The 14938-nt window shown below is 39.9% G+C and overlaps 2 protein-coding genes across 9 annotated transcripts in view; one reads left to right on the top strand and one right to left on the bottom strand.

Moving 5' to 3' along the window:
- KCTD19 (potassium channel tetramerization domain containing 19) overlaps window positions 1-978 on the bottom strand; it is a 32070-nt gene extending 31092 nt beyond the window's left edge. For all 7 annotated transcript variants that reach the window (XM_082439574.1, XM_082439573.1, XM_082439572.1 and 4 more), the window contains exon 1: window positions 852-978. In XM_082439574.1, the coding sequence (XP_082295700.1) occupies window positions 852-854 (3 nt within the window). In that variant the 5' untranslated portion in view covers window positions 855-978. The remainder of the gene's footprint in view (window positions 1-851) is intronic.
- Window positions 979-1025: 47 nt separating this feature from the next.
- The window catches only part of LRRC36 (leucine rich repeat containing 36), a 49124-nt gene continuing 35211 nt past the window's right edge, over window positions 1026-14938 (top strand). For both annotated transcript variants that reach the window (XM_082439641.1, XM_082439640.1), the window contains exons 1-2: window positions 1026-1100; window positions 13661-13788. In XM_082439641.1, coding sequence (XP_082295767.1) covers window positions 1031-1100; window positions 13661-13788 — 198 coding nt within the window. In that variant the 5' untranslated portion in view covers window positions 1026-1030. The remainder of the gene's footprint in view (window positions 1101-13660; window positions 13789-14938) is intronic.

Raw genomic sequence — 14938 nt, forward strand, 5'->3', positions numbered from 1 at the left:
CAGTTCCTCTTTTCTTATTAAAGATAGGGTATGACAAGGGGTCTTGCCACAGAGTTTGCCTCCTTCTTACAGGTACATGGCCCATCCACAGGTGGGCTCTCAAGAGAAGCCTGCTGGAGGGAGGGTTGGGGTTAAGGATGTGGTTATGCTTTCCAGAGTTTTCTTCCCAAAGACTGCTCAGGAGCTGGTTAGTGCAGAACTACCCCGGCCTGGGAAGAGCCCTCAGTCACAGGCTGGGGGCCTGTAGTACTTGAAGGACAAAAGGCTTCTTGCCAGATTGACTGCAGGAAATGGGGCAGCCCCAGCATAGTCATCCCCACCCCATCCCAAAAGGTATCTCTCTTTTCCACACTGAGCCCTCTCTCCCAGAGGAGCTCCTTCCAAATCAGTTTCTAGAACTAGAACTGCCTCATGCTCTAAAGACAGGACCTCAACTCCTCAGAGACAACGTTTCATATCTGGAGCTTCCCATCATGCCTCAGAGAGCTGCCCTCCAACACAATCCTTCAGATCCCCCCACACCCACCACGGTCACCCTCCCGCCCACCGCCTTGCCTCAGAGACAACATCCCCAAGCACTAGAGATATGAAGACCACCCCGTCAGAAGCACACTCCCACCCTTCAGACCTGGCGTCCCCCACACCCTCAGAGCTAAAGCACTGCAACTCTCAAAGCAGGTACATTCTTCTGACTCCCCAGAACTAGCCCCCAAACCCTTCAAAGCTGGGGCTATATCCACCCCCTGTGTCCCAGAGTCAGGTTCCTAACCCCACAGCCCTAATCCTCCGCCACATCGCACCCATTCGCTGTTTTAGTAGTTTTGGGGTCCCCGCCAGGGCGGGCTCCATACCATGGTCTAAGGTCCTGAGGCGGGTGGGCAGGAGCGTGACCCGGGCAATAACGGCCTCCGGAAGCGCGGCGACGCGCGGGGCGGGGCGGGGCCTGGAGGCGTGGGGCGGGGCTTGGAGCGCGCCGGGCGGCCTCGCGGGCGGTGACAGGTGAGCGGCGGAGTGGGGCAGGTGGGCGGGAATGGCGGAGCAGTGGGAGCTGGACGAGGAGGGCATCCACCGCCTGGGGGCGCTGACCCTGGAGCAACCCGGTAGGGCCAGGCCGGGAGGGCCTGGATCGGGAGCTTGGGGTTAGAGGCTGAGGGGAGAAAACTGAGGGGGAGGCAGAGGAACCTGAGGTAGATGGCGGGGAACGGCGGCGGAGGAGCGGTCTCTGAGGCGGAGGAGGGGTTACTGAAGCGGAAGGGTTACAGTGAAGTAGAGGTGAAGGAACTGAAGTAACCGGGGAGTTTGGGGTGGAGGGCGAGAAATTGAGGGAGAGAAGCCGAGTCTAAAATGGAGAAGGAGAAACAAGGTTAAGCGGACCCTGTGGCCAAGAACACAGAACTGGACAGTCTGAACTAGTGGAAGGAAAATGAGCCCCAAGAGGGGCATTGGCGGGAGAAGGGAAGCGCTGTGAGAAGGGCTTTTGAGGTCGGGGTGCTATTGAGGAGCCATAAAGGCCGTTAAAGGGCGTTAATTTTGGCAGTTTCGGAAACTAACGACCCGGGAGGGCTTTTCCTGGTTGGGGTGAAATGGGAAAGGATGTTCCTTGATCAGTCCCTCTCTTCGTCCAGTCTTCACCTCAAGAACTTGGCGATTTCTTTGATCCATCTGGATGCGTAGCCTCCTTTTGAGACTCAGAAAGGGGTCTGATGTAAAAGGAATAGCAGCTGATCTCTCGAGGCGTTTAGATCAGTGCCTTGACTTCGTCCTAGAGGTAAAACGGGCGGAGTGACTGCTGACCCCACCTCTGACCTGGGGTCTGACTCACACAGCTTGCTTTTTAAGTTTTTAAGGAGTAGAAATGTTGGAAAAGTTATCAGCGTTCCTGAGTCAACTTTTAGCCTTCCTAAATTCACTGCATCGTAATGACAGGCCCTGTGTTAAATGCTTTCACTGCATTATTTAATCCCCATAACAAGCCTGTGAAGCAGATGCTGTTACTGTTCCTATTTTACAGTTGAGGAAAATTGGGTTTAGACTCTTGCCCGAAGCCGCACAGCCGTAAGTAATGCAGCCAGGGTTTATTAACCCAGGACTCTGATTCCAGAGCCTGCGCTCTAACCATAACAAAGTTACCTTTCTTGCTTCCTCTAGTACTTTTTATTTGTGGGATATGCAATAACTTGGTTTTATTTTATTTAAATTATTTGTTATTTAAAATTTATCAAAATTAATACATGCTGGTAACAGTCAAACACTACATGAGTGAGCAAAGAGGGTATTAATCGGTCCTTCTTCTGGAAATCCCCCACCCCACCCCAAAGATAATGGTTTGGTGTGCATATAGATAGATTGATGTAGATATTTCAGGTTTTTCTTTTCCAAACTATTAATACTTTGAGCTCCCCTAATTTACAAGTTACCTAAGAAAAGCTTTATTGGCTTGACATACTGGTGTACCTTTCTTTTCTTTTTTCCTTTCCTTCTTTCTTTTTTAAAAATTTATTCAACTTGATTTGGGGGGGCACATACCCCTTCCATTTTCCAGCTAGAATAATATGTAGCAGGATTTTTTTTTTTTTTTTTTTGCTTGTTAGCTTGTTTTTATTACATGTGAATAACAAAATTGTGCTCATTCTGACAATTCAAACGATACAAAAGTATCTAAAGTAAAAGAATATTCTTCCCTCTCCTTTTCTGTTGCTTATACAAGTATACACACATAGGTATCCTTTTTTATCTTTTTAAGGAATAGAGCATATATACTATTCGGCAATTTGCTTTTTTTACTTACCAATAAAACATGGATACTTTTCTTTCCTCCCTTCCTTCCTTCTTTCTTTCTTTCTTTCTATCCTTCCGCCACATGGCTTGCACATCTTCGTTCCCCAACGAGAGATTGAACCCAGGCCCTGGGCAGTGAGAGCAGAGTCCTAACCCCTGGATGGCCAGGGAATTCCCAAAACATGGATACTTTTCAGTTAAATGAATGTGCTGGTATATGCATTCTAAAATTCTTCTGTATAAAATCACAGTGGTCACCTTGGGGGAGAGAGGCTTTTACTTTTATTCTGTACTTTTCTGTACTGTTAGAATTTTCTGGCTGTGTAATAAGCATTACTTTCTTTTTAATATCCAAAGGGATAATCTTGGTGGTACAATTATAGACCTTTTCTGTATGTTTGTTTTCTTTGTTATATTTCTCTGTACTAAAAATTTCTAATAAATATTTATCCTTTGTCATGCAGAAAATTTTCATCTTAAGGTAGTCAAGTTTACTTTTCCTTATGATGTGTGATTTTTGTGTTTTATTTATGAAGTTTTCCCCTACACTGATGTAATAGGGTCCTGCGTTTTTTTTTCTAAAAATTCTGCAGCTTTGCTTTTCACATTATGTCTAATCTATCCAGGGGCTTCCCTGGTGGCTCAGTGGTTAAGAATCCGCCTGCCCATGCAGGGGACACGGGCCCGAGCCCTGGTCGGGGAAGATCCCACATGCCGCGGAGCAGCTAAGCCCGTGCACCACAACTACTGAAGCCCGCGCACCTAGAGCCCGTGCTCCACAACAAGAGAAGCCACCACAATGAGAAGCCCGCGCACCGCAACGAAGGGTAGCCCCCGCTCGCCACAACTAGAGAAAGCCTGAGCGCAGCAATGAAGACCCAACGCAGCCAAAAAATAAATAAATTAATTAATTAATTATGATCTATTTCATTTGATATCTGGAAACAATGGATTCCAGATTTTAAAAAAATGTAATCCATTTGGAGTTTATTTTTATATATGATATGTGATATAATATAATTGTATTTTTCTATGCTAATAGCCAGTTTTCCCGGAACCTATTTGTAGTGTTATCTCTGCTATATTCCAAGTCACTTTATAAATGTGGGTCTGTTTCTGGGTTTTCTATTCTGTTCCATTGTTCTGTTTATCTACTCCTGCACCAATATCAGACTTTTGTAATTACCATGGCTTAACAGTAAATCGTTTTTTTAAAATTAATTAATTAATTAATTTACTTATTTTTGGCTGCGTTGGGTCTTCGTTGCTGCGCGCGGGCTTTCTCTAGTTATGGCAAACGGGGGCTACTCTTCACTGAGGTGGCTTCTCTTGTTGCAGAGCAGGGGCTCCAGAGCACAGGCTCCAGAACACAGGCTCAGTAGCTCCGCGGCATGTGGGATCTTCCCCCACCAGGGCTCGATCCTGTGTACCCTGCATTGCCAGGCAGATTCTTAAGCACTGCACCACCAGGGAAGTCCCTAAAATCTTTTTTCAAAATCACATATAAAACCTAAAAATACTTAACAGTAATTTCTTAATATTATCAAATATCCAATTAGTTTTCTAATTTCCCCACTGTCCTATACATTTTTTCTTTTTTTTAATTTTTGGAATCAGGATCTATATAAGGTCTATTGCAACTGGTTGATATTTACCTTAAATCTTATTTGATCTACAGGTTCTTCCCATTATTTTTCTTGTATTTTCTATTGTTTTTGAAGAAACTAGTCATGTCCTGAATAATTTCTTACAATCTGGATTTTGCTCACTACATTCCTAAGATGTTTAACATTTACCTCTGTTCCTTGTATTTCCTATGAATTGGTAGTTAGATAAGGCTTGATCACATTAAGGTTTGATTTTTTATTTTAGTTTATTTTTGGCTGCGTTGGGTCTTCGTTGCTGTGCACGGGCTTTCTCTAGTTGTGGTGAAGGGAGGCTACTCTTCATTGAGGTGTGCGGGCTTCTCACTGCAGTGGCTTCTCTTGTTGCGGAGCATGGGCTCTAGGCACGTGGGCTTCAGTAGTTGCAGCACGCGGGCTCAGTTAGTTGTGGCTCGTGGGCTCTAGAGCGCAGGCTCAGTAGTTGTGGTGAACGGGCTTAGTTGCTCCTCGGCATGTGGGATCTTCCAGGACCAGGGATCGAACCCGTGTCCCCTGCACTGGCAGGCGGATTCTTAACCACTGTGCAACCAGGGAAGTCCCTGTTTTTTTGGGTTTTTTTGCAAGACCACTTCATAAGTGATTGTGTATACTTCCATCAGGAAGTATATAACATCTGGTGTTCTTTTTGTGATATTATCAGTCATTGAATATGATTGCCTAGGGTCCATTAATTCATTCGGGATTGCAAAATGATAATTTTAAAATTCTTTAATATTTGTTAGTTGTAATGCTTATATAAAAAGACATTTCCTCACGCCAACTATTTGGTTATCCTGAGGCACAGTTTGTATAGGAAAGAAAGGATAAATGCTTGATATTTTTCACCTTATTTACCAGTTTTTAGAAAAATGAGTTGTTTTCTTAGCGTCCTCCAAAGGTGACCAACGAGGGTTGTTTTGTTTTCTTTTTTTTTTAAACCCCACATTTGTTTATTTATTTATTTATTTTTGGCTGTGTTGGGTCTTCGTTTCTGTGCGCAGGCTTTCTCCAGTTGTGGCAAGCGGGGGCCACTCTTCATCGCGGTGCGCGGGCCTCTCACTATCGCGGCCTCTCTTGTTGCGGAGCACAGGCTCCAGACGCGCAGGCTCAGTAGGTGTGGCTCACGGGCCTAGTTGCTCCGCGGCATGTGGGATCTTCCCAGACCAGGGCTCGAACCCGTATCCCTTGCATTGGCAGGCAGATTCTCAACCGCTGCGCCACCAGGGAAGCCTATGTTTTCTTAATATAATTATAAACTTATTGATTTAAGAACTTGTCCCAAATTTGGTAGTGGGAGATCTTTCATGTTGATTCCTGAGGCCTTTTTTATTTAAGTTTTATTTATTTGAAACTCTTTCATCATTATTATAAATAGGCTTTATTAAAGATTATGAATTCAGTTTCCAAGTGAACTATAAATGGTTTTCTATAAGGGGATTACTTGATGTTTTCATGATTAAAGCATGTTTCTGCCCATTGTGGTTATTGTGGCCCATATAGTAAAACTGGAAGATTATTCTGATGTTCTTGACATCTATGATGTGCAGTGTTTGATTTGTTCTCTGATCTATTTGTATTCACTCTCTTTATAACCATTGAAACTGAGTGCATAATCTCTTAAGACCTGTATTTCATATGAATCATAAAAAAAAATCTGTCCCAATGGCAGTTTATCATTTGATTGATAATTCTAGTTCCCTTTAAAAATGTTAAAATGTCTGCTCTTCAAAATAGACTGCAGTGAAAGGCATGTGAAATGCAGCAGGGCACTGAATGAAATCATAACTGACCTTAGCTTTTGTCCCATTATAACAAGATTCTCAGTGTATTAGATCATTGCATAGTACAGAGCTACCAATATGGTGCCCTCAAAGTCGGGAAATTTTTTTTTTGCTTTTTTTTTTGAGATATAATTCACATCCTATAAAACTTAAAGTATACAATTCAGTGTCACTTAGTACATTGTACAACCATCACCACTGTCTAGTTCCAGAACATTTTCATCAACGCAAAAGGAAACCCCATACCCATTAGGCAGTCAGTCCTCATTTCCAGCTCCACCCGGCCAGTGGCAACCACTAATCTGCTTTTTGTCTCCATGGATTTGCTTGTTCTAGATATTTCATGTAAATGGAATCATACAATATGTGGCCTTTTGTGTCTGGCTTCTTTCTCTTAGCATGATATTATTAAGGTTGATCCATATTTTAGCATAAAGGGTACTTCATCCCTTTTTAAAAATATTTATTATTAACAGACTTAGTTTTTAAAAGCAGTTTTAGGTTTACAGAAAAATTGAGCAGAAGGTGCAAAGAGTTCCCATATACTCTTCCCCCCATAACACCTCCCCCATATCCCCTCCCAGTTTTCCTATTATTAATATCTTGCATTCACGTGGTACATTTGTTATGGTTTTTGAACCAATAATAATGCATTATTATTAACTAAAGTCTATAGTTTACATTAGGGTTCACTCTTTGTGTTGTACAGTTCTGTGGGTTTTGACAAATGTATAGTCATGTGTCCACCATTACAGTATCAACAGAATAGTTTCACTGACCTAAAAATCCCCAGTGCTCCACCTATTCATCCGTCCCTCACCACTGAACCCCTGGAAACCACTGACCTTTTTCCTATTGCCTTTTTCAGAATGTCATATAGTTGTAATCATACAGTATATAACCCCTGGCAACCACTGATTCTTTAAAAAAATTTTTTTAATCTTTTAGTTGAGGTATAATTGACATATAACATTAACTTAGTTTCAGGCATACAGTATAATGGTTTGAGGTTTATATACATTGCAAAATGATCACTGCAATAAGTCTAGGTAACATTTGTCATCTTACATAGTAACAAAATTTTTTTCTTGCAATGACAACTTTTGAGATCTACTCTTAGCAACATTCAAATATGTAATACGGTGTTAGTAACTAGTCATCATACTGTACATCACTGATCTTTTTAGTGTTGCCTTTTTCAGAATGTTATACAGTTGGAATTATATGTGTATAACCTTTTCAAACTGACTTCTTTCATTTAGTAATGTGTATTTAAGGCTGCTCCATGTCGTCCCACGGCTTGATCCATAGCTCATTTTATTGCTGAGTAATATTCCACTATGTAAATGTACCATAGTTTGTTTATCCATTTACTTATTGAAGGACATCTTGGTTGCTTCTAAGTTGTGGCAATTATGGATAAAGCTGCCATAAACATTCACATACAGGTTTCTGTGTGGACATAAACTTTCAACTCACTTGAGCATAATTGCTAGGTCTTATGGTAAAAGCCATGTTTAGCTTTGTAAGAAACTGCCAAACTATCTTCCAAAGTGGAAGATACCTTTGCATTCCACTAACAGTGAATGAGAGTTCCTGTTGCCCCCATGCTATGGTCTGAATATTTGTGTCCTCCCCTCCCAATTCATACGTTGAAATTCTAATGCCTAATGTGATGGTACTAAGCGGTAGAGCCTCTGGGAGGTGATTAGGTCATGAACGCCCTCATAAAAGAGATTAATGACCTTATAAAAGAGACCAGAAAATTCCCTTGCCCCCTTCCACCATGTGAGGACACATTGAGAAGTAGGTAGTCTGCAACCTGGAAGAAGGCTTGCACCAGAACCTGACTATGCTGGCACCCTGATCTTGGACTTCCAGTCTCCAGAATTGTGAGAAATAAATGTTTGTTGTTTATAAGCCACCCAGTCTGTAGTATTTTGTTATAACAACCCAAACAGACAAAGACACCCCACATCTTCACCAATATTTGGAGTTGTCAGTGTTTTGGATTTTAACCACTCTAATAAGTGTAGAGTGGTATCTTGTAATTTGCAATTTCCTAATGATTTATGATGTTGAGCATCTTTTCATATGTTTGTTTGCCAGTGTTTTGGATTTTAACCACTCTAATAAGTGTAGAGTGGTATCTTGTAATTTGCAATTTCCTAATGATTTATGATGTTGAGCATCTTTTCATATGTTTGTTTGCCATCTGTATATCTTCCTTGGTGAGGTGTCTGATCAAATCTTTCGACTAATTTTTTTTAAAAATAGTAATACATTTTTTTTTTCTTTTTGGTCTTCGTTGCTGCGTTTGGGCTTTCTCTAGTTGTGGCGAGCGGGGGCTACTCTTCGTTGCGGTGCACGGGCTTCTCATTGCGGTGGGTTCTCTTGTGCGGAGCATGGGCTCTAGGCACATGGACTTCAGTAGTTGTGGCGCATGGGCTTAGCTGCTCCCTGGCATGTGGGATCTTCCCGGACCAGGGCTTGAACCCGTGTCCCCTGCATTGGCAGGCGGATTCTTAACCACTGCGCCAGCAGGGAAGTCCTTGACTAAATTTTTATTATTTTTTAAAATTAATTTATTTTGTTTTTGGCTGTGTTGGGTCTTCATTGCTGTGCACGGTCTTTCTCTAGTTGTGGAGAGTGGGAGCTACTCTTCATTGCTGTGCACAGGCTTCTCATTGTAGTGGTTTCTCTTGTTGTGGAGCACAGGCTCTTGGCACGCGGGCTTCAGTAGTTGTGGCATTTGGGCTCAGTAGTTGTGGCTCGCAGGCTCTAGAGCACAGGCTCAGTAGTTGTGGCGCACGGGCTTAGTTGCTCTGTGGCATGTGGAATCTTCCGGACCAGGGCTCGAACTCATGTCCCCTGCATTGGCAGGAGGATTCTTAACCACTGCGCCACCAGTGAAGTCCTTGACTAAATTTTTAATTGGGTTTTCTTATTTTTGAGCTTTAAGAGTTCTCTGTATATTTTGGATACTAGTCTTTTTTCAGATTTGTGTTTTGCATATATTTTTTCCCACTCTGTGTCTTGTCTTTTCAGTCTCTTAACAGTTTCCCAGTGTCTTTTGCAGAGCAGAAGTTTTAAGTTTTAGTAAGTCCCACTTCTCAAGTTTTTCTTTCATGGATCATGCTTTTAGTGTTGTATTAAAAATTTATTGCCAGGACTTCCGTGGCAGTCCAGTGGTTAAGACTCTGTGCTCCCAATGCAGGGGGGACATGGGTTTGATCCCTGGTCGGGGAACTAAGATCCTGCATGCTGCGCAGCATGGCCAAAAAATAATAATAATAAAAAATAAAAATTTACTTCCAAACCCAAAGTCACCTGGATTTTCTCCTTTGTTATCTTTGAGAAGTCTTACAGTTTTGTGTTTTACATTTAGATCCATTTTGAATTAATTTTTATGAAAGTTATAAGGTCTGTATCTAGATTTCTTTTATTTTCTTTTTGTATGTGGATGTCCAGTTGTTCTAGCACCATTTGTTGAAAGGCTATCCTTTTTCCACTGAATTGACTTTGTCAAAGAGCAGTGGACTATACTTGTGTAGGTCTATTTCTGGGCTCTCTATTCTATCTGTTGATCTTTTTTTCTCTTCCAACACCACACTGTCTTGATTATTATAGTTCTAAAGTAAGATTTGAAGTCCAGTAGTATTAGTCCTCTGACTTTGTTTTTCTTCTTCAATGTTGTGTTGGCTCTTCTGGGTCTTTTGCCTTTTACATATAAACTTTAGAATCAGTTTGTTGATATCTACAAAATAACTTGCTGGGACATCATTCCTTTTTATGGGCTGAGTAATATTTTGTTGTATGGATATATACCACATTTTGTTTATCCATTCATCTATTGGTGGCCATTTGAGTTGTTTCTACCATTTGACTATTTTGAATAAAGCTGCTATGAACATGGATGTAGACATATCTCTTAGAGTCCTTGATTTCAATTTTTTTGAATACACATTCAGAAATGGAATTGTTCTACTGTTTATTTGGTTTTTGGATTTTGGGTTTTTTTGCTCTGATCTTCATTTCTGAAATGACCTTTCATTTTATTTTTATTATTTCTTGAATTCTGTCTTCTCCATTTTCAAATCTTCCTTATCTTTCCAGTAATCTTTCTGAATTTTTCTAATTCTAATTTACATTTTTCAGCAATCCTCAAACTTTTTGGTATCAGGATTCCATTACACTCGTAAATATTATTTAGAACTTCAAAGAGTTTTTATTAATGTGGATTATATCTACTTATATTTACCATATTTGAAATTGAAACAGAAAATTTAAAAATATTTATTTAATTCATTAAAAGGTAACATAACATACCCGTTACGTGTTAATGTATATAATGTTTTTTTAATGTCTTAATTGAAGACATCCAGATTCTCATATCTTCTTCTGTGTTAAATATGTTATGATATGTTGTTTTTGTTGAAATATAGATATATTTCATATATATATACACACAGTCATACAGATATATAGTTGGAAAAGGTGGGAGTATTTAAATAGCCTTTTCAGTGAATTTTCTTCTTTGATATGACATGAAAACTGAGCAAATGGTAGTTTCTCAAAGTTTAGTTGTATGTGGAATCTGAAACCATATCAATGAACTTTTTGTACTCTGTTACATTAAAATCCATTGGTAATCTTGCATTTATTTATTTTTATTTTTAATTTTTTTAATTTTTGGCTGCGTCGGGTCTTAGTTGCAGCACATGGGATCTTTCCTTGTGGCGCACAGGCTTCTCTCTAGTTGCGATGCACAGGCTCCAGAGCATTTGGCCCCTTAGTTTGCGGTACACGGGCTTTCTAGTTGAGGCACACGTGCTCAGTAGTTGTGGCGAGGGCTTAGTTGCCCCGTGGCACGTGGGATCCTAGTTCCCCGACCAGGTATCGAACCCGCGTCCCCTGAATTGGAAGGTGGACTCTTAATCACTGGACCACCAGGGAATTCCCCAGGTAATTTTGCATTTAAACAGATCTTTTACCCATGTATGATTTTGTAATAACATCAGGCATCCGTCATTTGAAAAATATTAACTCACTGAGTTATGTCTGTCTTCCAAATACTGACAAATTTCATTTTGTAACATTAAAAAATCATGTTTGTTAGTATCATCACAAATCTCATCAGAGAGATCTTTAGGTTTTGGAATCTATCAAGTTCATGGTGGCAAATACAAGTTTATCAAAATTCTAATTTCAGCTTGGAAGCTCATATGTTATAATTGACAACAGTTGCTGTCACTTGTCTTCCTGAGGTGACAGCCTCACTTTCTTTATTTTCAAGGAAATGTCTGCCAACTATTCAAGTCTGAATAACCATAGTATGTCAGATTTTTCAGGTAAAAATGGTGTTCTAAAAAAAAAAGGGGGGGGTTAGTTAAGCTGGCATCTCAAAATCCACACAAGGCATCCACCATACTTCAGTATTAAGCAGAAGTACTTCATGCGTACTTCCCGTTTAGTCACACAATATAAAAAAGACGTACTCAAGCGTCAAGATTTACTAAAATTAACCCTTTTTATTGCTTTTTCGAGGGCATTCTTAAGAGAAAGTGGCTTTTTTTTTTTAACTGCAAGCATACAATGGTGATGAATACAATGACTAAGAATGAAGTTTGATGCCACTGCCTTGACTCATCCTAAGGCCTCAGTAGTTTTTGCCTTTACACAGTACGTGCAAATATCAACACAGCAAAAAGAGCTATTAATGTTCTAATATTATTATGAAAATAATTTTTTAAAATAGTTTTGATTTTGTGGACCCCTGTACATGTCTCAGGGACCTCCAGGGGTGTAGGGACCATGTTTTGAGAACTGTTACATTTTGTTATGACATCTTTTAGCTTTTGAAATTTGTTTTGAAATACTAAGTTAAAATTTTCATTTGTTTTGTGGATGTATCTTTTTGGAGTGCTTTCATTCTTTAAGGATGCTATTCTGCTCTTTTTTCTTTTTTTGTTTTAATAACCTCATATAAAATTTAACTGTAAACCTTTTCTGTCTCTTTGTTAAAGTGCATTACGTTTTCTATACTTTTAGATGGGAAGAGTGGGCCAGAATAGCTTTTCTAGTTTCAAGGTTTTGGAGCTCCCTCTTCTGTTGTGTTCACAAAGTACTAAAAACAGGGCTTTAAGCTTCCGGAGAACTGCCATCTCTGCTTCCCTCCCTGACTTGTATCTGGACCTTCTCTTTCTTTTGAACCTATTGTCTCTATCCCTTTCATTGTGGATTCTACTCCCACTGATTTCTCTCAGGGATGAGTCTTGCCTTGAAAGGGATCTTCAGTTTCATACTTTTTATAGTTTATAGATCCTAGACTGCTCCAGTCTGCTCCAGCACCTTAAGAGCTTATTTCAATGCAATCCCCTGGCAGTCCCCAGCAAATGGGATTCTGCAGACACTCCTTCCAGTTTTGGTTGCTGTTCTCATTTTGGCTCACCACACTTGCCAGTGAGCTCCTATTGGCAGTTTTGAGATTCTCCTCTTTTCAGTGCTGTTAGAAGTCTAGTTGACATATATGTATGTATGTACATATGTATGTGTATATATATATAGTATATATACACATATACCCACATATGTACATACACACACACATATATATTCTTTAAAACACAGTCACACACACACAGACACAGAGTCATACTTTTCCCTCACTTAATGTCTTGGAGATCTTTCCATATGAGCATCTACAAATCTACCTCATTCTTTTTAATGACTGCATAACAATAATTAACATATATATAGCACCACGTGTCAGGCACTATTCTAAGTTTTGTATACACACACATATATATGTATATATCTTTATATACACACATATATGTATTCATTTAATCCCTACAACATCTTGTGAGGTAAGTACTGTTATTATCTCCGTTTTACAGATAAGGAAACCGATGCACAGAGAAGTTAAGTGACTTGTACAAGGTCACAGATCTCGTACATTGTCCATTGTATCAATGAACTGCTGCTTAAGCCATCTAGTTCTACTCTTCTCCTGGTGGGCTCTTTGACAATTTTCTTTTTCTCCTTTTCCTCCCTCCCTCCCTCCCTCCCTCCCTTCCTTCCTCCTAAAACTTTCCTGTGATTGACATCCTTCTGGTCTACGTTATATATCCTGGCAAAATGTTGTGAGTATTATCTATAGGGCTGAATCCTCGCAGTGGGATTGCTGAATTTGTTTGTTTGTTTTGAGAACTTTTGGAGACTTTTACTACATCCTTCAGGGTAATTAGAGAACTCAAGGGTTCTGTAAAACCAAGGCTTGACGTCACTGCGTAAGACCATATTGATGCTTTTAAAAGGATGATCTGATCTTCTTATGAGCCTTGAATGTAGGATCTTTCACAGATGAGATACGGGAGGAAGGAAGGCCTGTTTTCAGTGACTCTGCTCTTTATCCAAGCAGAGATCATAATATATCTACTGATGATCTCTTTTCAGAACTGGTGGAGTCTCTTTCATTGCAGGGATCTTACGCTGGAAAAATCCATTCCATTGGTGATGCCTTCAGAAATTTTAAAAGTCTCCGATCCTTAGATTTATCAAGAAATTTGATCACTAGCCTGAAGGTAAGTTCTATATTCTATGACCAGTCTGTTTATTTTTTTGATGAGAAGAAATAAAAGATAGATATATCAGCCTGGGGAATATAGCATCTTCCTTTTAAATGTTTCCAAACTAAATTTTACTATTCACTGTAAAATTCTTTTATGTTTGACATTTTTTTATTATAAAATATTGGGAAAAAATTCCTTTTATACTGAGAGAAAACTATATTAAACTATCACTGCCTAGGGCAATAGTACAATTTTTTTTAAATTTTTAAAAAAAATTTATTTATTTATTTATTTATTTATGGCTGTGTTGGGTCAATAGTACAATTTTTAATGTGTGTTAAAAAATTATGAGGAGCACTGTTAAAAGTACAGATTCTTGGGAATTCCCTGGTGGTCCAGTAATTAGGACTCTGTGCTTTCACTGCTGAGGGCGTGGGTTCAATCCCTGGTCAGGGAACTAGGATTCTACAAGCCATGCGGCATGGCCAAAAATAATAATAATAATAATAAATATATATATAATAATAATAATAATAATAATAAGAGTACAGAGTCTTAGTCCCTATTCCGAGAGAGACTCTAAGTTAATAAATCTGTGGTGGGTCCAGGACATTCCCAGGGGATTCTGATGATGTTGGTGCGTGGCCTAAGTTGCTACTGTGAGTTTTTTCTAGGAGGGGGAGGAAATGACGGTCTTGAAAACAAAAATTTCCAGGCCAGGAGATGGTGGAGCAGAGGGCAGTTTAGGAAAGTAGGTGGGAGCATGCTTAAGCAGAAAGTGTGAGGATTAGCAAACACACAGAAAGAGCTCTACAAATATAAACACCCACACACACAGAGATGGAAGTTTTATTTTCTTTGCATAGACCCCCAAATGGTATTTCTTCCACTGTTCCCTTTTTGCCCAGCTATGGGGCTGTCTTGATAAAGCCCTTCTGTGCAAGACTGAAGGTGAAAGACTTACAGATTCTATCCAGGATTGGTTAATGATCTGGATTATTCCTCCAGTTTTGCATTTCTTAGGGGAAACTTGTTCAACAACACAAACTAGACCCAATCTCAAGGTCTAAAACTAAGGGCCCCGAAAGAAGAAATCCAAGCTAGATCAAATTTCCAACTAGGATTCTAAAAGCAGAAATTCCAAGTTGAACTAGGTCTTTAG

This window comes from Balaenoptera physalus (assembly GCF_965194825.1).
Source record: "Balaenoptera physalus genome assembly, chromosome: 19".
Taxonomy (NCBI): Eukaryota; Metazoa; Chordata; class Mammalia; order Artiodactyla; family Balaenopteridae; genus Balaenoptera; species Balaenoptera physalus.